Consider the following 23,688-nt stretch of genomic DNA (forward strand, 5'->3'; position numbering starts at 1 on the left):
AAACATGAACTGCTTAATGCTGGTCATCTCTGACCTGAGCTCAGCTTCTAAGAATAGCAGGCAGCAGAATGATAACCGCCAGCAGGACTCAGCAGAGCAGAGGCTTGATGCCCATCTGGATTCAGTTCATAGACTGCCAGCACCTATTTTTCTCCCTTTAATCTCAGCACCCACACTACTCATCTACCTAGACAGTAAGTTCTAAAAGGGATTAGAGATGGGCCAAAGTAACAATTCCCACAAGGAAGCTATGACCCAGGCTTAGAAACCACATATGTTCCTTCTGTAAGACACTATATAGACCCTGAGTTGCAGGAGGTGAATATGTGCAAAGGCCCTTCCACACCCCTGCTGAGCCTCAGGCCAAGGTCAGATGCCAGCAATATAATGGGCTACCCGGCCAGTAACATGGAAGGCCGAAGGCAAGCCCATGTCCGAATACCCCAACAGGCTCAAGGTTTGTAAAGGAGGCTTTCTCAAAAGCAGTTCTTGCATAACCATGACTTAGGAGGGACATACTTTGTACCTATGCCAACAGCACATGGTACACAGCTGGGGGCAGTGGCTCTGAGATAGCCTCCACTGGGTACCTTCTGCACTGTCCATTTGGCCAACCCTTGCCTGCCCTTTCTGGGATTTCCCAGGTCCTAGCCCAGAGCTCTACATATCCATAACCACTGACTGATGGCTCTGCCACCTGCTCTCCCTCCTGGCAGCCACAGGACTAGCAGCAGCATCTGCTAGTAGTATCACATGAAGTAGGGATCAGATGGCCCTGGGATAAGACCAGGACAGGAGTTGGGGTTGTAGACAGGAACCCCCCACAAGTGGGAAACTTCTGACTACCATGCTACTTAAATAGAACAGGCAATGAGGCTGCCTTTGGGGCCTACTCAAAGAACAGAGATTGTGAAAAGTCCAGGCTGCCCAGGGGACACATAAGTAGAAGTGTAGCTCATGTAGGAAGACCTACATGAACCTGTAGAAAAATTGGCAATAGTCTTAAAAGTGATGACAAAGTGCTGGGTATAGTGGTCCATTCCTTTAATCCCAGCAATTGTAGAGGCAGGCAGGTCTCTGTGTGTTCAAGGCCAGCTTGGTCTTCACAGCAAGTTCCAGGTCAGCCAGGGATACATACTGAGAACCTGTCACAAACTTCCCTTGCCCAAAAGAAGTGATTACAGAATAGGCATGATGGTACATCCTTGTAATTTCTATCACCTGGGTGGCTGAGGCAGGAAGCTTATGAATTTGGGGCCAGCCTGGGCTACATACCAAGAGTCCATTTAAAAACAAAGTGAATATGGGTCAAAGAGTTTAGCTAACCTGGGAACCCTCATAATTGTGTTTACAAAAGCAAAATTCCCTCCAAATGAGGGCAGTAGTATGGGCCATGGCAAAACTCTAGCCCTAAAAAATGTCTACCAAAATCAATGTATTACGGAAAAATAGTCATAGAATAATATGATTAAAAAATAGAACTTGAATTTCCATCAAATTTTAGAAGTGAGGGATATGTTCATTACCTTGATGTTCCTGATAGTTTCACATACCATATCTATGTTAAGATTGCTGCCTTTAAAAGCTGGGCTTTTGGGGATGGGGGTGGGAGTAAGGGGAGAGATATGGTCAAGATACATTGTATGCAAGATAGGCATGGTGGCCCAATCCTTTAATCCCAGAACTTTGGAGGCAAAGGCAGGCTGACCTCTATGAAATCTAGGCTAGCCTGGTCTACATGGTGACTTCCAGGCCAGCTGGGACTACAGGGAGACCCTATCTCAAAACAACAAGAAGAAAGATGCATTGTATGCATACATAAAATTGTCAAAGATTAAAAAATTAAAAAGCTGGACTTGAGGTCAACAAGATGGTACAGTGGGTAAAGGCACTTGCCATGTAAGCCTGATGATCTGAGTTCAATCCCTAGAAACCACATAAAGGTGGAAGAAAAGTAACTCTACAAGTTGTCCCGACCTCCACAAGTAACACTGTGCGGCAAGCATGACCCCCCCGAAACATGTACACACACACACACACACACACACACACACACACACACACACACACACATATGCTGGGCCTGGTGGCAAATGCCTGTAATCTCAGTACTCAGGTGACAGAGACAGGGGTATCCCCTCAAGCATGAGGTCACTCTGGTCTACACTGAGAGTTCCAGGCCAACCAGGCTTATCCAATAAGGTCCCATCTCAAAACAAACAAATAAACAAAAACCCAAAAAACAAAAACAACTTGTTATCTTGAATATTTTTATAAGCAGGCAGTTTACTTTGTGCCAATTATTACACAATAAGAAAAAAAATAGTATTTTTTTTTTTGAGGCCATGTCTCCCTATGAAGACCAAGCAGTCCATTTACTTGCAATCCTCCTGACTCTGCCTTCCAAGTGCTAAAATTATAGGCATGTGCCACCATACAGGGCAAAAAGTTTCAAGAGGCATTAAAGTTTTTGTTTTTACTTAAAAAAAATGTTTTATTATTTTTGTTTTATGTGCATGAGTGTATCACTTGCATGTATGTGAGTGCACCCGTGTCATGCAATGCCACGGAGGTCAGAAGAGGGTTTCAGATTCCCCTGGAACTGGAGTTAAGGATGGTTCATAGCCGCCGTGTGAGTGCTGAGAATCGAACCCAGATTCTCTGCAAGAGCAGTCAGTGCTCTTAACCACTTAACCATCTCTCCAGCCCTGGCATTAAAGTTTTTTAAATTATGATATACAGCAGAATCTGTATTCAAATGGTCACATCTTTAAATAACAATATAAGAGATTTTGCTTCTATTAGTTTTGAAGTTTCTGCTACTTTTTTTTTCTTTTTTCTTTTGGTCTTTTTGAGACAGGGTTTCCCTGTAGCTCCAGCTGTCCTGTAACTCACTATGTAGACCAGGCTGGCCTTGAACTCACAGAGATCCGCCTGCCTCTGCCTCCCAAGTGCTGGGATTAAAGGCGTGCACCACCACACCCGGCAGTTTCTGCTACTTTTAACATTTATACAGACTAAATTTAAATGCATTCAACTTGCAAGAAAGGCTACAAGGAGCCAGGGCAGAGTAGAGGTGCAGGCAGGTACACATAGGGCCAGATGCTGAGCATGACAGAGGGTCAAGTGCATATATTAACCTCCCTGGACCCCCAAGAGAGAAGGAACTAGCATTGTCTGGAGAGAGGAATAGAGTCCAGAAGGCAGACTCTGGCCACAGGTCTCTCAGCCAGGAGCAAAGTGAGAACAAAGCCCAAGCCAGGCTGCCCTTCCCTGCAGCTGCAGCCTCCAGCCTCTGGTCAGGCCCAACGCAGTGGACAGGGAGTACCCACCCAGCCATACCTGCTGGTGGCTACAGGGGGCATGTGGTCAGAAAAGGAAAAGATGCGGTACAGGTAGTCATTCAGTAGCTTCTCATGCACAATGCCTGGATCATAATTCAAAAGGGAGAAAAAGAAACAAGTGGTTAGAACAGCTCTTGGTCCTTACTATTCCACAAATGTCTGGCCTTTGGGCAGCCACAGGTGTCAGAAGAGCAACCACATTTGATGTACTGCTCCATGGTTGATGGTGAAGAACTAGCTCACAGGAACAAGAGGCATGAAAGGCCTGAGGTTCATTGGACCTGGGACCTTGCTATATTTTCCCCTTCCTTCTCCTTACCCCAGCACAAAGAACCTCCTGCCTTGCCCTGCCAGCCCTTACCTGTGACCCTGGATTTCTCAGCATCTAAGGTCAGTCTATAGCTCTTGCGGGAGAACGACATGCCAGTCCCCTTGGATGCCATCCTTCATCACTCATGTGGTCCTGGAGGCTGAGCCAGATGCAGAGTGTGTCTACTCAAGGTCAGTCAAAAGGCCACACAGACCTCAGTCCTGAAATGGTAGGAAGGCTTGGGAGGTAAAGCTGAACAATGCACATTCACATACACACCAACCTAGGGTGGGGGAAAGCATGGGCTCCCAGCTGCCCTGCTGGGTAGATGGGTCTATGCCTATGTGGCAGCACCATCACATCCCACCCTCTGTCCTAGTGCCCCTGAGGAACTAGCAGAGAGCATATGCAAGGCATGTTTGCTGAACCGTAACTAAATGCTTTGCTCTGGGGAAACAAGACCAAAATTTCCAAACTGAGATCGCCTAGAGTAAAAAACTCATTTATCTATCTTGGTTACTGGGTTCGGCTGATATCTAAAAGAGAGGATTTTATAAGACATTCTTTCAAGTACAGTCCATTACCAGTCTGGCCATCTTCGGTCACAGTCCCTCTCACTCCCCCCAAGGCTGAGATTTTTTTTACTTAGCCCAATTCCTCCCTTCTCCTGTTTACAGTCCCACCAGCTTTCTTGTTCCACTCACACATATATATGGCTTCCCTACCCCATGCATGTACCACCCCAGCCAAGATCATTCTATTGGTCTTCTACTGCTGTCCATTCCTCATGTTGCATGTTATTGCTGCAGCTGCTCCAGAACCTGCACTAAATCCCTGGTGTCTGACTCAGTTTAGATAGTTGTGCTGTACAACACAGCAGTCAGGAGCCACATGTAGTTCTTCAAGTTTAAAAGATTAAAGATTGAGTATTTCATAACATTATACACATTATACGTATTACATTAGCCATTTTTCTTTCTTTTCTTCTTCTTCTTTTTTTTTTTTTTTTTTTTTTTTTTTTTTGGGTCTCCCTGTAGCCCCAAGCTGACCTGGAACTCACTACATAGACCAGGCTGCCCTCTATCTCACAGAGATCCACCTACCTCTATCTCTTGAATGCTGGGACTAAAGGCATGTCTGGTGCCACGCCTGACTCATTGGCAGATTTATAACACATTCCCTAAACACAATTTCAAATAATTCTCTGTACTGTTCACTTCATGGGGAATGAATGCCTTTCCTTCCTTTTCTGATTTCTACTATGTAGCTCTGGCTGGCCTGGAAATTGCTATAAAGGCCAGGCTAATCAACTCACAGATATCTGTCTGCTTGCCTCTACCTCCTGAGTCCTGGGAAAGAGTCTGGTGACCACATGTGGCTGCACTAAACTGGCAAATACAGGTGCAGTACATCTCCGCCACCACAGAAAGTCCCCTCAGCGCCTGTCTAGAACTTGGCCTTTCCGAATTGCCAGAGCCAGCCCTTCTCTCTGCAGTCCACTCTTATCACACCCCAAACAGGCCCTGTTCACCCGCCACAAACCCTTGTCTATCTGCACCAGCTTAGGTCGGAAAAGTGACTCTCCGGCCATGCCACCCACTGAGACCCCTCGGTGGGCATTCACGACCAGTGCCTCTTATATTGGAACAACTGCAGGACTGACTGGACGCGATCTTTCACACCTGGAAGCCAACCTTCCAGACGCCCACTCTGGGTGTCAAACGTTGGGGACTCAGAAGCTAACCTGCGCTTGCCCGGGGGACTCCCTGCCACTACAGTCCAACCCAGCCCTCCCAAAGGATCCAGGCTCAGAACCGACCCGACTCTGGGAGGCGAAGGACGCCAAGGGCAGGGCAGGGCTCCCCCAGGTTGTCCCCGCCTGGCTCCAAGCTCCAGAGGACCTGTCAGGCCAGCTCCAGCCCAGTCCTACTCCGCAGTACGCAGCACCTCCCGGTGGCAGGCGCTGCCGTACTGGGTCGGGCCTGGCCTCGAAGGGAGCCACGGGCCCCGCCCGGCTCAAAGCCGGGCCGCCCCTCACTCACCCACAGCCTCAGCTGCCGCGACCGGCTCACAACATCCGCCCAGCCTTTTCGGCTACGGCGCCCGTCCAGGACCAAACCGCGTGCCCGCTCGCGCGCCGCTCTTCCAGCCGCGCACGCGCACAGACACAACCCGCGCCAGGCTATTATTGCTAGAGAAAACCTTCCACGGCGTTCCGCCGGGTTGTTCACTTCTATTTCGCCAGGAGAGCCACCTGTCTCAAATCCCCCGCCTTTTCTGGGGGTGTTCCTAAACCCAACTGTAGCAGGAGGCTATGTCCTAACCGGGATCCCTAGGTCACCATCTCAACTCCTACCTTGCTTGGATGAGGGCTGGCCAAGAATATCTGAAAGGCCACGTCTGTCAGCAAACCTGCTACCTGCCACCCCCACCCCGAGACCCAATGGGAAGTCTTGCTTATCTTCCCTGGGATGATACATCTAATAGGCAGTGAGCCTCCCTAGGATCTACTGCCAGGGGTGTGGTGTGATCTGCCTACAGCTGGACCCAACTGATAAAGCAGTATTAAAAAGGGTGAGGAAGCCTTAAGGGTGGGGAGGTTATGTTCCCCACTTTACAGGGAGAAACTGAGGCTCAGAAAAGTATAATGTCACTATCAAGATCCTGGAAAATTCCTACTGCCTTTGGTCAGAGTAGGCTACAGGGAGGCTTTACCCTATACCCCAGGGTGCCTAATAAGTTCCCACAGAACCCTCCTAAATCCTGCTCACTAAATAGGGAGGCCTCTCAGAGGTCTAGCTTCACTAAGAAGAGGGCCCTTGAACTTAACCCACAGGACCTGAGGTCTGACACCCCCTGGCTCCTGTCACCTGGTCTCAGTCAGGCCCAAGCATGGTTGGAGTGGGGGTGTGGAGTCAGAGCCACCCAATCCTGTGGGGATAGATTTCACAATTTCCGGGATGGGGCTGTGGTGGGGCACAGTGCAGCCTCCAGCCAGGAGGATGGGGTGGCTCCCACTCTTGCTGCTTCTGACACAATGTTCATGGGCTTTTGGTAAGTGTCACCCACCCTCATCGCCTTTTACTTTCAGGAGGGAGTTGGTCCCAGGCCCATGTGACTATTCTTGCCCAGAATTTACTTTCCTACTGGGCAGAGATCAGTGACCTTGGCCTCTTGAGCACAGTCAAGAAGGCTTGGGATTCATATATACACTGCCTGATCAGGCCTATAGTGCTACAGAGTGTGCTGTAGCACTGAGGCAGTGTTGGGACTGCACAGATGAACACAGAAATGACTCCTGAGCTGGATCTTAATAGCTTAATAAGCCTTTATGCTGGTTGAAAGCCCAGACTTGGAGTCAGAATGATAGGCTGGGCCCATCCCTGGGTAGGGGTCATAGCTCTGAGTCCAAGCATTCTCAATTGAGAGATGAGATAGGGCAAGCTTCATAGAGGAAGTGCCATCCCTCGAATTCTCATGGAGTGGATATGTTAGCCCTCAGCCTAATGCCTGGCCTATTAAACCTCTATGCCTGGGTCTGCCTCTCCAATTCTATGCAGGGGTTGGGGATTAGGTAGACCCTTGAAAGTACACATAAGGCTCATCCCAGAGGCCATGAAATCGATCCCCTGGATGAGCAAAATATAGAACGTGACAAAATATATGCAGTGATATGCATGGTCACTTAACCTGTGCTCACCCCACAGGGCAGCGCTCACCACTGAATGACTTCCAGCTGCTCCGGGGCCGAGAGCTAAAGAATCTTCTACATACAGTGGTGCCAGGGCCTTGGCAGGAGGATGTGGCAGATGCTGAGGAGTGTGCTAGGCGCTGTGGGTCCCTTCTGGACTGTCGGTGAGTGTCTAAGTGACATAGATATGCTGGAGGTATGAGAATCTGGGCTGCTGGGTAACCTTGTACCTGCTCCCCAGGGCCTTCCACTACAACATGAGTAGCCATGGTTGCCAGTTGCTGCCATGGACCCAGTACTCACCCCACATACAGCTGCACCATTCTAGTCTCTGTGATCTCTTCCAGAAGAAAGGCAAGTGGCTGTGAGGTGGAGCAACCTGGATAATAGGGACCTGCAGCCTCAGTCCCTGTTGACCTTTCCTCTCTTGCTTCCAGACTACGTTCGGAACTGCATCATGGACAATGGGGTCAGCTACCGGGGCACTATGGCCAGGACAGCAGATGGCCTGCCCTGCCAAGCCTGGAGCCACAAGTTCCCCAATGACCACAAGTGAGACAGACCCATTCCCACTAGGCCTGCAGACAGAATTCTCCTGGCATACACTTTAGTGAGGCTCTCTACCTACAGGTATACACCCACACCAAAGAATGGCCTGGAAAAGAATTTCTGTCGGAACCCTGATGGAGACCCCAGAGGTCCCTGGTGCTATACAATAAATCATACTGTGCGTTTCCAGAGTTGTGGCATCAAGTCCTGCAGGGAAGGTAATCAGCACAGGGTCAAGCCTCGGGAGGGAGGGACAGGTCTACTCCTACCCAGGAACCCACTGGCGCTGTTTCCAGCTGTTTGTGTTTGGTGCAACGGCGAGGATTACCGCGGGGAGGTAGACCGAACGGAGTCGGGACGCGAGTGCCAACGCTGGGACCTGCAGCACCCTCACTCGCACCCCTTCCAGCCTGGCAAGTACGCGTGGGCAGAATCCTCACGTTGGGGGTGGAGCTCGGGCCTACAGGGGCGGGGCCAAAATCCCAGGGTCTAGTTTACGCCCAGTTACCGCCCCCCAGTTTCCTGGACAAAGGTCTAAAAGACAACTACTGCCGTAATCCTGATGGATCTGAGCGGCCCTGGTGCTACACCACAGACCCACATATCGAGCGAGAATTCTGCAACCTCCCCAGTTGCGGTAGGCCGCAGGGACAGGGCCTAGGAAAGCACACGGAACTGGCAGGCGTGGCTTGATTGGGGGAGGTTCTACAGGATTGGGGGAGGAACAGGCCGCGGGTAGAGCCACGCCTGTTAAGTATAGAACCCGGGAAAGGCGAACCCAGTCACAGCACCAATCCCAGCTTCTGGTCAGAGCCCAACCAGCCACGGCCCATCCAAAGATCCAAAGCACACCAGCACAAGGGCAAAGCTTTAAACTGCTTCCGCGGGAAAGGCGAAGACTATCGAGGCACAACCAATACCACCTCTGCTGGTGTGCCCTGCCAGCGTTGGGACGCGCAGAGCCCGCACCAACACCGCTTCGTGCCGGAGAAATATGCTTGCAAGTGAGGAGAGGCGGGAGCTGGAGGTGGTCTGCTTTGGGTGAGGGTGGAGCTTTGAGGGTGGGGCCTGGGTGGAGCCAAAGGCGGGGACTCCGCCCATGCAAAGGGAAGTGTCTGATCAGGGACCTTAGGGAGAATTTCTGCCGGAATCCTGACGGCTCGGAGGCGCCCTGGTGCTTCACGTCGCGACCTGGTTTGCGCGTGGCCTTCTGCCACCAGATCCCACGCTGCAGAGAGGAAGTGCCCCCAGAGGGTGAGGCTGGAGCAGGGGTTCAGGGTCGGGCAGGAATCGCTGAGCCAGAGAGCCAGGACTGATTGCAGCTCTTGCCCACCCGCCACAGGCTGCTATCACGGCTCAGGACAACAGTACCGCGGCTTGGTCAGCAAGACCCGCAAGGGCGTCCAGTGCCAACACTGGTCGGCGGAGACACCACACAAGCCACAGTAAATCTGTGGGCGCATAAACCCAGATTGGGCCTTAACTCTAAAGCAACATGTCCTAGCTTCTGGGACTTGAGCCTGCTATCGGTTTTATTCTTCCCTCCTAGATTCACACCTATCTCAGCACCGGAAGCTGGATTGGAGAAAAACTTCTGCCGAAATCCAGATGGGGATAGCCATGGACCCTGGTGCTATACTACGGACCCAGCGACCCTGTTTGACTACTGTGCCCTACACCGCTGCGGTGAGTGCTGAAGGCCCATCTCCTTGGTTCGACCTCCAAAGGCTGGCTTCCTTAACCTGATGAACTTGGTTTTGCAGATGATGACCAGCCACCATCCATTCTGGACCCCCCAGGTACTGGCTTGGGCTACTTGTGGGTGGAGCTTCTTTGCCCCTACCCACTCCACCAAAGATGGTTTCATCCTGTTCAAACCATTCCCAGACCAGGTGCAATTTGAAAAGTGTGGCAAAAAGGTGGACAAGAGGAACAATCTTCGCGTGGTGGGGGGCCATCCTGGGACCTCACCTTGGACAGTGAGCTTGCGGAACCGGTGAGGCAAAAGTGTTTGTCTCCTCAAGAGAGGGGCTGAGGCTCTGTGGTCATGTCAGTAGAGGATGGATACCTGTCCCTGGTCCCAGAGGTCCTAGCCAGAAGTGGCAGGTCCAGCATGTGCTCTAGGACTGTTACTACTCCTGATCCCTACTCCTTCAGACAGGGCCAGCATTTCTGTGGAGGGTCCCTAGTGAAGGAGCAGTGGATACTAACTGCCCGGCAATGCGTCTGGTCCTGGTGAGCCTCCTTTGGGTTTAGGGACCCAGTCTCCCCACTTGCCTCCATCCTGCCAACCATCCCACCACCACCACTTGTCCCAGGGAAGCCAACAAGGGAACTATGAGACAGTGGAGTAAGAGTCGAGAATAATCTAGCAGTTTCTCTTCCAGTCATGAACCTCTCATAGGATATGAGGTATGGTTAGGGACAATCAACCAGAATCCACAGCATGGGGAGTCAAACCTGCAGCAGGTCCCAGTAGCCAAGACAGTATGTGGACCTGTAGGCTCCCAGCTTGTCCTGCTCAAGCTGGAGAGGTATGTAGACAAGTTGAGTGGGTGTGAGGTGGGGCTAGGCCTTGTGGTCATAGACCCTGAGTGCCATTATTCCTGCTAAAGACCTGTGACCCTGAACCATCATGTGGCCCTGATCTGTCTGCCTCCTGAGCAGTATGTGGTGCCTCCAGGGACCAAGTGTGAGATTGCAGGCTGGGGTGAATCCAAAGGTAGGAGCACAGTGCAGACATGAACTGCTTCAGGCTAGGAGGCCCAGCCCTGGTTTCTGCCCAAAGGCTCCTCTCCTCACTGTTCTCCTCCCTCCAGGTACAAGTAATAACACAGTCCTTCATGTGGCCTCAATGAAGGTCATCTCCAACCAGGAATGTAATGTGAAGCACCGAGGACAGGTACAGGAGAGCGAGATGTGCACCGAGGGATTGCTGGTCCCTACAGGGGCTTGTGAGGTCAGTGGTAGGACTCCTAGACCACTCAGGGAGGGTGTGGGAAGCTGGAAATGTACTATTTGATCACCACAGGGGGCCTAAGTCACTGTCATGGTCCAGAGCCCTCACTATTGTTCTACCTACCAGGGTGACTACGGGGGCCCGCTTGCCTGCTTTACTCATAACTGCTGGGTCCTGGAAGGACTTATAATCCCCAATCGAGTGTGTGCACGGCCCCACTGGCCAGCCATCTTCACACGTGTGTCTGTTTTTGTGGACTGGATTAACAAGGTCATGCAGCTGGAGTAGATCTGGCCTTGATCCTTTGCTTTTTTCCTGTCAAACATAAAGCCGCCTTTTCTCTGTGCCTGTATAGAGTGCTTCTTAGTTTCTGCTTCTAGGGAATGAATTGGTGACTCTTACAAGAGTCTGGGTGGCTCAAGATCAGCTGGGCTGGGTGTTCTGACCCTGGAAAGACTTGAGCCTGTGTGCACTGTGGAAGGGCAGGGTCTCACTCATCTTCCAGATGTACTCCTGGTAATAGAAGGGTAGTGAAGAATACTTTACAGCTGAAAGACTAGAGCAGAAAGAGCTATCCTTTCAGATATCCTGGTTCAGAGTCTTGGTTGGCCAGGACAGGCAGGGGCTGAGGTCTCTAACAGTTCCTCTCTAACACTAGAGACAGATGAATCCCTTGTATAGCCCACACCCAAGGGCTAGAGTATCTACACTCCAGGGCTTGGGCTGGGATTGGGGATGGCTTGGTACAAAGTACCAGCACAAAGCAGACTCTGTGTCCTTATTTATTATAACTATGTGTCCATATTCCTCTGCCCACTCATCCACAGAGTCCAGAGCTCAGAAAGCCCAGCTGCTCTGCCAGACCCTGGAGCTCACCAAGAGCAAAGTGTGACATGGGCTGCCCAGAATGGCAGAACTTCAGCTGCCCAAGTGCGTGTGCAGCCAGAGCACAGTATTCATGAAGCTGTCTGATTCCACTTCCACCTCTGATAGTGCATGGGTGCTTTTGGGATAGAGCAGGAGCCTGTGTGGGCAGCAACATTGGAGGTTGAAGGGTTCTGCCCTTCTTACTGTATGCCCACCAGCTGTCAGGGCTATCCTGTGGCACTCACCGAACAGGAACATTCCGAGCTTTGAGGGCACGGTAATACTCCATACCCTGCTTGAAGGGTACACGCCGGTCCTCCTGGCCTAGCATCAGTAACACTGGTGTCTTTACCTGGATGTGTAGGGAGCAGAAAACTGGTGAGCTAGGCCCTGAGTTGTGGATGGATGGGCAACATGTACAAAGAGGGCTGGGTACCTGAGGGATGTACTTGATAGGTGATTTATCCAGCATCTCCTCCCATACACTGAGGTCTGGTAGGCAATCGCTGCTATAAGGGAAGCCAGCCTCCACCACACACCTATAAGAGACCAAGCTGATGCAGCCCTAGGAATTCTCGTGCCTGTAGGAACTCCACGGCAATATGGGGTAGAAAGAAGGGCATGCCAGGGACCTATCATATACACTCACCAGTCAGGGATGTCAGTAGAGCCCATCATGGAAGCAATGTTGATCACAGGGTTTCGGGCTATACAGGCACCATAGGTCTCTGGATACTGACCAATCAGGTGGCACGACAGGAACCCGCCATGGGAGCCACCCATAAGTGCCACACGGCCTGCATCAAAGTGTTCCTCCTGGAGCACCTGTTCCACTGCAAACTACAGGGTGAGGCAGAATATGCTGCAGCCAGCTGCCTGCCAGCTGAATGGAGAGCCATGCCCCTGATAATTCAGCCTCCAGCCTGCCCAGAAGCCCCAGCCCCCTCTTACTTGGACATCCTTCACATCCTGGTGGCCCACATTGCCAGGGAGGGAAAGGATGTTGTCTTGACCAAAGCCCGTGGAGCCACGATAGTTCACTAAAGGTGAGGGACAAGGAAGTCAGACAATATTCTCAGCCCTGTGGCACCATTTTGCACACCTGTGAATTGGGCCCTGGGATCAGCTGAATCATAGACTACTAAGGGGAAGTGACCAAGAGATATGAGGCTGCTACCCAAAGATCACAGCACCCTTTCCATGAAGTTACAAGTTAATGCACATGATCACTGAGTTATAGAGCCACAGGCTGGGTCAGGGCAATTCCTGGTAGTGGTTTGTAGAGAAATAACCAGGCTAAGCTGGGCATGGTGGCGCACACCTTTAGTCCCAGCACTCAGGAGGCAGAGGCAGGCGGATCGTTGTGAGTTCAAGGCCAGCCTGGTCTACATAGTGAGTTCAGGTCAGCTGGGACTACAGGGAGACCCTGTCTCAAAAAGAAAAAAAAAGAAATAACCAAGCTATAGAAAGGCCCTATAGCTCAGGCCTATCCCATCACCTCACCAAACCCTAATAGGTGCTTTATTACTTACCTAGTAGTACTGCAAAGCCCATCTTGCAAAGCAAGGCTGGAAACAGCATCCAGGCAGTGACAAAGGATGAATGAGGTCCCCCTGCAAACAGGGAACACAGGGTGAAAAGGCCAGCTAGGAGGGGTTGTAGGATGGTAAGGGCTCTTAAGTAGATGCTTACCATGAGGCATGACCACCATGGGCACCTGGGTCTTATCTGGTGGGTTGCTGGGCTGCAGAAGGATTGCTTCAAAGTCAAGGCCAGCTGTAAGAAGAAGGCAGTAGTCAGCAAGACCAGTGCTACTTCACAGGAGCTTCCCCAGTCAAGGTCTCATCTGTAGCTAAAGGTCTAAGGCTGACCAGTGAAACAGAAGCCTGGCCAAGGCAGCCTGTGCTATGAGGCAAAGACCTCTGCAATCTTGTACTCCTTCTAGCCTAGTCAGACAGTCCCAATGTCTGAGGAGTCAGCATTCTGATAAAGTGGTCATATAAGCCTTGTATGTGATCTGTTTTGTTTGAGCCTTAGTTTTTTCACCACAGATGATGTGCCTTAGTGGTACCCCATACTGATACCCACAGAAGGTGCTCTCCCTGGATGCTCCTCCCCATGAAAATTAAGAAAACTTTTTATAGGAAATCTTAGGAAACCCTGCAATGTGAACTAAGAAGGGTTACCACAGGATACTGTGTGCTGGGGACCTGGAGAAGGTATCCCTCTACCCTTGGCCCAGCTTACCATATTGCACATTCTCTTGGTCTGGAGGTGGGTGTAGCACACGGATGCCCCAGTGGATGTTAGGAATGGGTTCAGCCTCCTCCAGGGACACCCACAACACAGATTGTTCCTTCCCTGCAGGAGGCAGGAACCCAACTTTCTGCCAAGTGGAAGGAAAGTGTCACAGGCACCAGCTTTCATGACCCACCTCCAAAGGATATAGCATAGATTATTTTGAGTGGTATATGCCAAGGTACATATACCCACATATGAACAACACCTCTATTACCACGTTTCTTGGCTTTTTGTTTCTTCTGTCTCCCTATATTCTAGAATACCAGAGGACTGGGCACTTTTGTAGGCACCCTGTACAGGACAGAACAAATGCTAGCCTCTAGTTCCCACCCACGAGTGCCAGGCCCTATGGATCATACAGGGTTGGATCCAAGTCTCTGCCCCTCTACATGCTAACCAGCCATGGCCAGCCTTTGGGCCTAGTTCTCTGGCCTGGGTGCTCATAACCCCTGCCTCCCAGCCTGGAACCCACCAATACTCACCAGGCTTGGGGGCAAGCTGGGAGTGGAGAACTGAGCCACCATAAGATCTCGATCAATTGTAAGCAGCTTCCAGCTTCCACCTGACCCCCCTGAAGGAAGCAGATGCCACTAAGTACCTGACAGGAGCCATCACTTCCCTACCTGCTCCCAGCTGGAGGCTCTATGAAAAAGTGACCCTTCAACCTAGATGAGTACTTCTTACAAACACCCAACTACCTGTGCCCTGGGTTGAGCCTCCTGCTCAGTCCCTTGTTTATCTAGCAGACACTGGCTGTGCTCAACAACTGCCAGACCTAGGAATACACAAGGCTACCAAGGTATTCTACCCACTTCCACAACTACAGTGTGAAAGGTATCAGTTTGGCTGAAGGAACTGGGTAGAAGTGGGACTGGAGAGTGGGATCTAAGCCACTTCTTGATCAGCACCTATGTGATGATATGTAGGTTTATTTATTTGATTTATTTATTTACATGCATCAGGCCTTGTGTATGCCAGGTAAACACTCTACCGCTGAGTTATATACCAAGCCCGAGATGAAGAATTAGAATAAAACTTTGGGGATTAAAAAAAAAACAACAAAAAAACAGCCAGGCGTGGTGGCACACTCCTTTAGTCCCAGCACTTGGGAGGCAGATTTTGTGAGTTCAAGGCCAGCCTGGTCTACATAGTATGTTCAGGTCAGCTGGGGCTACAGGGAGACCCTGTCTCAAAAAGACAAACAAACAAACAAACAAAAAAACCCAACTTTGGTAGCTCTCTGGAGGAGCAGGTAGAGGCAAGGCAGGTGGAGCATTCAAAGGCCATTTCAGAGGCAGATACCAGGCCTAGGGTTTGGGGAAAATAGGGGAGCCAACACAGGTTTCTCCTGGGTCCTAAGGTGGCCAGAGCTGCCTCTGCCTGGGATAGGGCACCAAAGGTTTGGGAAGGGGGAAGATGACTGAGAGATCTTAGCAAGAGAGAGGTACACAGGATTTAGAGCAGGGGTGGGGCTATGGTGAGGCTGGGCCACAGCATACAGAGGTGAGTGCTAATGGGTGGCTGTATGTTGACTAGGTAAGGGCTTACATGGGCAAGATCCTTAGAGGACTGTTGGCAAAGCTGCGAAAGTCAGTGGTAAAATGGCTGAGAGTGTCACTGCTGCCCCATGTCCAGATCTAGCCCCACTCCTTACCTGGCTGGTTCACTCATTAGCCCTGCCATCACCCCTACTGCCAAATCCCTGCTTACCAGCTGTTAGGGAGGTCACACTGCCCGTCTGGGTGTCCACAACAAACAGGTCCTGAAGCAAAGGAAAGGTCACATGTGGCACCACATCCAGGAGCCCTAAGGGTCCTATCCCTACTTCCTTTCTACCTTCTTGGGGATCCTGGGGCCAGGCTAGGGCTGTAGTAGCTATGATGATAACCACTTGATGTACTAGAGAATAGTCTGAGGGCCTGGAAAGTCTTGGTTCCTTTTTGACTTACTGGTTATCCCTAGGCAAGGTAAGAAATATCATTGAGCCCTGTTTGCAGGATATGAGAACAAATGATATCATACCCCAAATAAGCCTGGCACACTATGGGTACCTTCACCCCATCCCTGGGTTTAGGATTCATATTGTCTCCATCAACAGCTGTTACAAAGTGTTCAGGGACCCACTGCAGAGACAGCCCTGCATCTTCAGCTAGAAAAATAGGCCTAGCACTCTGCTGTGGGGGACCAGGGCATCTAACTTCCTCAAGGAAAAGCAAGTCCAGCACAAGGCAAGCAAGGCTTCAAGAGGCTAGTGAGACCCTCGGGCTAGGCATTCCATTGAGGTATGCGCGGACACACACACACACACACACACACACACACACACACACACACACACAGCCGCAGGTCCCAGACTCCCTGGCAGATGATCCTAGGGGTTGCCTCTCAACACAATTAGGCTCTTACCTGCCGGCTACGCTGAGCTGAGTCAAAGACCACTCTCTGGCTGTCAGCTGACCAGCATCCCAAAGGTAGAAGACTACAGTAGATTCCAGAGAAGTCCTCTGCAAAGATGGAAAGACTTTAGCTACATCCAAGAGGGCAAGTTTGGGGGATAAAGACTATGAGGCAGGCCAGGCTGTTGATCCTGGGGAATTCACCCAGGATCCCTGCGATATGTAGAAGAATGGCATCAAGGCACCTTGGTGATACGGAATTTACTGAGTAAGGATGGGGGCGGACCACTAAGGACCCAAAAGAAGCAGAGCTAAAGAGCTACTGAAAAAAAAAAATGTGGGTACTTCCCTATTAGTTGCTCCCTCTTGGCCTCTGACATCAAATGCCTTAACCAAGATAACATTTCTGTCCATTGTAGTGCTGATCACAGTGGTTCAATAAACCCTGTTCTTTAATATCATCACTCATTTAATCCTCACTATAATACTATTAGGAAGAGGGAGATAACCACTTCTTCCACAAATGAAGAAGTGGAAGCTCAGGGAGGCCAGAGCACTATCCAAGAATGCACAGTAATGGGCAGAGCTGAGGTTCAGACTAGGTCCCTATTACTGCATCTTTGCAACCCAAAGAAGCATGTATGTGGAGGACCAGATACAGGACCTTGCTTGTACATGATAAGCATGTGCTTTACCACTGATCTATATCTCTACTGCATTCCTATAACTGTTCACTGGACTTGCCCACTAGATCTTGGAACTTTCTAAGTGGTTTGAGGAAACAAGACTTCCATCTCTTATATCGTTAGGGTGGTCTAGGATTGTAAGCAGAGCTGTAAACACCTATGGTTGAGACAGGAGCCTTTGAGCCAAGAGCCACCCTCCCAAATCAGCTGACTTAGACTGGACAAATGTTGCTGGGCTGCGGTGGAATATAGAGTAACACAACACTCTTGGGCCCAGAGTTTCTCAAGTATAATACTCCAAACGAATGTACTTTCTGAGACTCATTTGAAAGGCAATGTTTCTAACCAGACAATGGAAAAACAAAAATATAATTGTGAGCTTTAGTACATGAATTAAATCATTTAAATCCCCAAGCAACTTGGGCTACTCTGATCTAGTTTAGGGCTAGCCAATGACTTTCTATCAGTAACATCTTCTACCCCTGTGGAGGCTGGACACAGGACTGGCTTAGCAAGGAGAGTGGTTCTCCAAAGGAACCCAGGAAGGAAGAGCTGGGCATGGATAGAACAGACAGCACTCTACTGGTTTCCCCCAGTCAGGCATCCCTCACCTCCAAGCTGCCGAGGCACAATGTCTACCACCACTGACGTGACCTTGGTGTACCAGTCATACTGTAAAAGAATACAATAGTCAGGCCCATCAGGGGATGACCCTTAGGCACAGAGCTCTAGATCTAGCCCATTCAGTGACAGTTTTGGATAGCCTTAGGAGGGAGGGGAACCTGATAGATCTCATTTACAGAAGTCTAGACCAGATGTCCAACAAGGGCCTCAGGTAGGTCCCTTTAATGAAAGTGAAAACAGAAACCCAGAGCTCGTCTTGGGCAATGGCTGGAATTGTGTAACTTCCTACTATATCTCAGGTCCTCACACACCCTGACTACTTGCAGACAACTGAGAGACAAGCATTCTTGTAGATGGAGGATGTTCCTGAGGTGGTGAGCCCTGATAGTACTCTCAAGCCTTCAGGTCTTTCCTTGAAAGGGCAGGCAGAATATATCACTTCTACACTTAGAACAGGAGGGCATTCACTGAGGGCTTGAGGGGAGGTAATGCCAATGCTTCAGCTCTCAGTCACTATCCCTTTCTTTAAAAAAAAAACCTTCTATATATAATATATATGTCTATATTATCTATATTACATATATATATATATAGCCCTAGTTGGCCTCAAACTCAGCTAGGCTGGCTTCAAACTCACAGAGATCCACCTGCCTCTGCCTCCCCAGTGCTGGGATCTCTGGCCCTTTCTCCTTTTTTTATTTTCAAAAAGGTTCATTTTTATTTCACATGTGAGTGTTTTGCCTGCATGTAAGCGTACCACACATGTGCAGTACCCATGAAAGCCAGAAAAGGGCATAAGATCCCTTGATCTAGAGTTATAGACACTTGTGATCACCATGTAGGTGCTAGGAACCAAACCAGGGAGTCCTCTAGAAGAGCAGCCAGTGCTGAGCCATCTCTCCAGACCTGACCATCCTCCCACCCTTATTCACCACCAGCTCACCAGGCATAGCTGGCTACATTGATGATGTGGGACTAGAGATGGATACTGCAGGTAGACAATGCGACACTGGTCTGGGCTCAGCCGGGGAGAAGAAATAGCCAGGGAGTCATCTGACAGGAGTTCTGGGCCAAACAGAAATATGAGTATCACACAGACTGGTGAGGCTAATATGTGTCAGCAAAGCACATGTAGGTACCAGCCACTTACCACACTTTCCTCCACTAAGGTCCACATAGTACAGGGCTGACCTGGAATGACAGAGACACTCAGCTCCATGGTCAGCTGAACAGCAGAGTCCCCTGCCCTACCCCACTTCCTCACCTGCGATTGGTGCAGAAGCGGATACCTAGCCGGAAGGGTTCATGCCACCAGCCCACAAATACCACACCTGTATCCCCAGGGGCCCAGAAAGCCTATAAACAAGACCAAAAAGTTAGGTACAAACAAGATATATGTTTATGCAGGGTACCCAGACTCCGGGAGGGATATAGGCCGAGTTACTGCTGACCTGTCCAGGGGACACATTCTCAGGGATGCCCTCAAGCACCGAGATGTTGCCGCTTTCGACATCCAGCACACAGAGCACAGGGATACTTTTTGAAACCATGGTTTCACCCCAGTCTTCATAAAACACAAACTGATCCCCCTGAAAATACAAGATACTCAATGCCCAGTGTGTCTACAAGATCTTGCCCTGCCTCTTAGAAGATAGTACCTCCCCAGGTCCATTAGGTGCAATGCAGGAAAGAAGTACACTACATCTCAGGGATGCCCTGCAGGGCCTTCACGGCCTTGCCAGATCACAAGCACCTTGACGGCCTGGTCTGGCTTCTTTGGCCTCGCCATCTCATCATCGCTGGCAATGATGTCCAAGGCTTTGGTTTGAAAGAAGGATTCAGTCTTGGCACGCTTCTTCTCCGCCACATACAACAAGTGTGTCTCTGAGTATGACCAGGACAGGCAGCCAAAGCAGTCTGGATACAAGGAGGGATATCAGGGGGAGCCCAAAGCTATGGCTGCCCTTTCTTCCCACCCTGCCTGCTTACCAGCCAGGTGCCTCACCATCCTCATAAACAGGCCCATGTTTCTCCAGTGCTGACAGGTTGAAGCTCTTGAGCTTCCGATTTTTCTCCCAGACCTGAGGATATCTAGGTATCAGGATGTGTGCCCCTCAACAGAGCCTTCTTTATCTGTTGGGCCAAACTCTGTCACCTGCCATCTCATCCCTTACATACTCACTTCTAGGAACTGTTTCTCCTCCCCAGGACCTGTGCCTCCAGCCTTACGCAACACAGCTTTCATGGTGCCTGAAGGAGACTCTCTGCTCAGTAGCCTGAGGACATGGGGTAGCAGGTCAGGATTATGTCCCACCCCAAAATAGCCCTGTGCTGCCTGCCCCCTTACTGGCCACCTCTTAGACAAGAGTCCTTATTTTTTTTTGTCTTTTTTTTTTTGAGACAGGGTCTCCTTGTAGCCCCAGCTGTCCTGGAACTCACTATGTAGACCAGGCTGGCCTCAAACTCACAAAAATCCACCTGCCTCTGCATCCCAAGTGCTGGGATTAAAGGCATGAGCCACCATGCCTAGCTCTTTCTTTCTTTTAAATGATTTATTTATATTTCTACAAGTGTTCTGATTGGCAGTATTTATTGGTGTGTGTGCCTGAAAAAGGCAGAAGACGATGACAGAGCCAGAACCACACTACATGTGTGCTGGGAGCCAAACCTTAGTCCTCTGGAAGAACAGCAAGTGCTCTTATCCCCCGAGCCACCTCTCCAGCCCCAATATTCTTTTCTTTCTTCCTTTGCCTTTATTAGCTGGATGTTGCAAGATCAGTGAGGCAGCAATGGAAAATGGCTCCTAGCTGACTCCTAGACAAGATTCTTTTTCTTAAAAAAAAAATTGTGCCGGGTGTGGTGGCGCACACCTTTAATCCCAGCACTCAGGAGGCAGAGGCAAGTGGATCTCTGTGAGTTCAAGGCCAGCCTGGTCTACATAGTGAGTTCCAGGACAGCTGGAGCTACAGGGAGACCCTGTCTCAAAAAGACAACAACAACAAAAAATTGTATTATTTTTATTTTACATGTATGAGTATACTGCCTGCATGTGTGTAAGTGCACTTGTGTCATGCAATGTCTATGGAGATCAGAAGAGGGCATTGGATCCCCTGAAATTGGAGTTATAGATGGTTGTCAGCCAGCATGTGGGTGCTGGGAACTGAACCTGGGTCTTCTGCAAGAGCAGCCAGTGCTCTTAACAACTGAGCCATCTCTCCAGCCTGGAGACAAGATTCTTGAGGCTCAATTCCATACCAGCTCCTGAAGCAGGCCCTCTTTAGGGATGCTCATAGTCTTTGATTTGGCTTTTTTTTTTTTTTAAGACAGGAATCACTATGTGGCCCAGGCTGGCCTCACCCCTGCCTTTGCCTCTGCCTCACAAGTGCTGGGATTACAACTATGTTCCATTGTGCCCTGCTCCAGTGCTTCATTTTGGAATGCGTAACTTCTTCCCACATCAACCTGAAATGAAAGCACTAGAGGGGCACAGTATAGCCAGAGCATGTGGAGACTCTCAGAACTTCCAGGGTGTTTACCACAAGTAAGTACAGTGAGTAAAAGCCTTTTCCTTCCCACTGGATGGTGATGCTAACCCCAAGCCAACTGGCCTTGTCTCTCTTCCTTAGGATAGTGACTCTACTCTCTCCAGATTCTCAGGCCACTGTGGGTCTGGACTTCAGTTTGGAACAATCTTCCAGTGTTTTTAAGTCCATATCACCAGAGACCAAATAAGCTTCCATGGAGTAGGCACCTGGTTCTCCTCTCCCCTGATGCTATCCAAAGTTGTCCCTGAAGGGGATAGATAGGTACAGAGCTCTATGCCCTCAGGTCACATGGCAGGCATTTGTGAAAGGCTGGCACAGCAGATGACTGTGGTTTTATCTGCAAACACCTCTCACACTTACTCCCCCCGGGTTTCCACACTGTTGCCTGCAGGCCCTGCAAACACCACCGAGTCTCCATCGTGGAACACTAGGTACTGGCGGCAGAATCTGATGTTCTCCATGCGTTCCAAATCTCTCTGGGTCCACTCTGCAAGGGAGGCAAGAGGTTGCTCAACTTGTCTTGACCAGTCTGGGTCACTGCCCATTACTCAAGAAGGTCTACCTTTCCCAATCTGTCTCCAAACACCCTTCACAACACCTGATCATAACCAAGTCTAAGCTTCCAGAGCCTAAGCTGACAGTTCCTTGGAGAGAACCCACTACTTACTGCCCCTAAAATTTTAAGAGCAGCATGACATTCATATGGGATGGAGAGGTAAAAGAGAGCTCTACAAGGCCCACACCTTGGAAACCCGTCCATACGTTCAACTCATGCACTCATGTGCAGGAAACTAGGAGCCGAAGACCGGTGCCCTCTCCAGGCCCGGGTTCCTCCACGCACTCAGGTGCACCATCAAGCACCGAGCCCTCCACCTTCCCCATCTCTCTACCTGAGAGCACGGCCCCGTCACCACCCAGTTTCCCTCGGTCTACACACCAGTGTGCACAGTCCGATAGAGGCCCCCATACTGCGTGGCGACCTCCGGGCCTAGGCAGGCGGCGCTCAGCGTGGGCTGGCGGCTAAGGCCCCGGTACAGCGCTGTCGCCTCCTCGGGCTCGCTCAGCAGCACCTGCGCAGGGGACACACCAGGGTCAGGCTCGGCCCGGGCTGCAGAGGCCACCGGGGCCGCAGGCCGAGCCCTCACCTGGCGCTCCATAGTCCGTCCTATCGGTGCAGAGTCCTAGGACCTGGAAGTGAGGCTTAGGGGGTGGGACTTAAGGCGGTCCCGCCAGTTTCCGCTACAGCCGGGGGCGCATGGGAGGGGATGGGCCTTGAGGAATAGGTGTGGTCTGTGGAAAGGAGGCGGGACCTAGCTGGTAGGGGGCGGGGTGACGAGGGAGCCGTCCTGGCGGGGAGGGGCCTGGAGCTAAGGAGCCGGGCTTTCTGGAGAGGGCGGGGCAAGTGGGAGTCGGAAGCAGTAGGATCTTGGAGAGGGTGGACGTGTGGCTGCGGAGTACTGGAGCACTGGAGCTGGTGTTGAGGGACCCGACTGGAAATGGAAGGCTGCAAAGACAGCACTCGGAACGCAAACCAATGACTTCTTGAGGATGAGGGGCGGGAAAAGACGAGCACTGAGAAAAGCGGGTCGATGAAACCGTTAGGATGCAGTGCGGGACATCTGCGCGGGTCTCCTGTGGCCCTGGGGCTGACTATGGGGGTCCTTCCCCGACTACTGCAGGCCAGACCTTCCCCAGACCGTCCCCGGCCTTGCCCCAGAAGATCTCGGGCAGATAGGAGGAAAAGGCGCGGTTCCCTGGGGCGCGGGGGCAGAGAGGGGCGGTGCTGAACTCTCCAGGGTGCTGCCTCGGCTTATCAATCACCAGGCTTGCCCCAAAAGCTATCGGTCCCCACAACCCTCACCTTGCCTTCTCAGCTGCGCCTTGCTGGGGGTCGTGAGCGGATGGGGTCTCAACCTTCCCCAGGAGCAGAGAGAGGGCCTGGTGGGGTCAGACTTCACCCAAGACTGGAGTTTCCCGTGGAAAGGGCCCAGGTAGGTAGGCAGGCTCTTCTGAGTTGGCTTAGGTGACAGCAGAGGGCAAGGGCCGCTGGGCAATGGTAGATATGTCCATCTAGCTTGAGTCTGGCTGGTTGGACTTTCAAACCTCAAGGCCCTGGGTCCCTTTGAATGAGTGCCTTCTTATCTGAGGCAAAACTTCCACCACTTTTGTTTAATCTGAGGGGTTTTTGTTTGTTTGTTTTGCTTTTTCTAGTGACTCTTGGATTACCCTGACGGTCTTGGGGGAAGTACTAAGGTCGCTTAGCTACGAAAACAATTCTGAGGTTTAAGGCAGGCAAGTATAAGGCTTATTTGATAGCACCAGGGGACAGCACTTGCTCATCTAGTTCCTTGGAACCAGGCCCCCTGAAAACTGCAGCATGGAAACCCATTGGCTTGGGACCTATCCTTGCACTTTT

General features: G+C 50.8%; 3 protein-coding genes across 9 annotated transcripts in view; 1 reads left to right on the forward strand and 2 right to left on the reverse strand.

Annotated features, from left to right (window-relative positions):
- Rnf123 (ring finger protein 123) overlaps positions 1-5,807 on the reverse strand; it is a 30,607-nt gene extending 24,800 nt beyond the window's left edge. For 4 of the 5 annotated variants that reach the window (XR_003847059.1, XR_001872918.1, XR_003847060.1 and 1 more), the window contains exons 1-3: positions 5,697-5,784; positions 3,706-3,875; positions 3,343-3,427 (exon numbers count right to left, since the gene is read on the reverse strand). Coding sequence is in view for 2 of the 5 variants with exons in the window: in XM_008853175.1 (XP_008851397.1) it covers positions 3,343-3,427; positions 3,706-3,787 (167 nt within the window). In the remaining 3 variants the exon portion in view is untranslated. Of the gene's footprint in view, positions 1-3,342; positions 3,428-3,705; positions 3,876-5,696 lie in introns of all 5 variants that reach the window. The other variant, XM_008853173.2, reaches the window with a different exon arrangement.
- Positions 5,808-6,599: 792 nt separating this feature from the next.
- On the forward strand, positions 6,600-11,205 carry Mst1 (macrophage stimulating 1). 2 transcript variants are annotated; one of them, XM_029556151.1, is made up of 18 exons: positions 6,600-6,708; positions 7,362-7,509; positions 7,587-7,699; positions 7,783-7,897; positions 7,976-8,112; positions 8,191-8,311; positions 8,413-8,531; positions 8,706-8,898; positions 9,018-9,148; positions 9,237-9,339; positions 9,444-9,580; positions 9,658-9,693; positions 9,782-9,890; positions 10,052-10,129; positions 10,282-10,428; positions 10,510-10,616; positions 10,714-10,853; positions 10,980-11,205. In XM_029556151.1, exons 1-18 carry the CDS (start codon positions 6,615-6,617, stop codon positions 11,139-11,141), a joined length of 2,190 nt encoding a protein of 729 aa, XP_029412011.1. In that variant the 5' UTR covers positions 6,600-6,614; the 3' UTR covers positions 11,142-11,205. The 2 variants fall into 2 exon arrangements, with proteins under 2 accessions (XP_029412011.1, XP_029412012.1); XM_029556152.1 differs by lacking the exons at positions 9,018-9,148; positions 9,237-9,339.
- Positions 11,201-22,513, reverse strand: Apeh (acylaminoacyl-peptide hydrolase). 2 transcript variants are annotated; one of them, XM_008853171.3, is made up of 22 exons: positions 22,418-22,513; positions 22,210-22,342; positions 21,633-21,759; positions 19,910-20,003; positions 19,733-19,808; positions 19,481-19,644; positions 19,179-19,316; positions 18,992-19,083; positions 18,878-18,918; positions 18,671-18,792; positions 17,715-17,775; positions 16,428-16,525; positions 15,732-15,783; positions 14,504-14,592; positions 13,968-14,106; positions 13,413-13,496; positions 13,253-13,333; positions 12,672-12,760; positions 12,370-12,560; positions 12,157-12,259; positions 11,966-12,072; positions 11,201-11,366 (listed from the first exon to the last, which is right to left on the reverse strand). In XM_008853171.3, the coding sequence occupies exons 1-22, from the start codon at positions 22,427-22,429 to the stop codon at positions 11,348-11,350; spliced, it is 2,112 nt and encodes a 703-aa protein (XP_008851393.1). In that variant the 5' UTR covers positions 22,430-22,513; the 3' UTR covers positions 11,201-11,347. The 2 variants fall into 2 exon arrangements, with proteins under 2 accessions (XP_008851393.1, XP_008851392.1); XM_008853170.3 differs by lacking the exon at positions 11,201-11,366 and adding an exon at positions 11,622-11,877.
- Positions 22,514-23,688: the final 1,175 nt, after the last annotated feature.

This window comes from Nannospalax galili, unplaced genomic scaffold, assembly GCF_000622305.1.
Source record: "Nannospalax galili isolate Female #2095 unplaced genomic scaffold, S.galili_v1.0 scaffold786, whole genome shotgun sequence".
NCBI classification, from domain to species: Eukaryota; Metazoa; Chordata; class Mammalia; order Rodentia; family Spalacidae; genus Nannospalax; species Nannospalax galili.

Bases quoted from the DNA above. Each gene is read 5' to 3' on its own strand.
- Apeh (XM_008853170.3), bottom strand. The intron at 21,760-22,209 runs GTGTGTAGACCG...CCTCCCTTGCAG, and splicing joins CTATCGGACTGTGCACACTG to AGTGGACCCAGAGAGATTTG. The intron at 18,793-18,877 runs GTAAGTGGCTGG...TGTTTGGCCCAG, and splicing joins CCTTAGTGGAGGAAAGTGTG to AACTCCTGTCAGATGACTCC.
- Mst1 (XM_029556151.1), top strand. From the start codon at position 6,615: ATGGGGCTGTGGTGGGGCACAGTGCAGCCTCCAGCCAGGAGGATGGGG. The intron at 6,709-7,361 runs GTAAGTGTCACC...CTCACCCCACAG, and splicing joins ACAATGTTCATGGGCTTTTG to GGCAGCGCTCACCACTGAAT. The intron at 10,854-10,979 runs GTCAGTGGTAGG...TCTACCTACCAG, and splicing joins TCCCTACAGGGGCTTGTGAG to GGTGACTACGGGGGCCCGCT.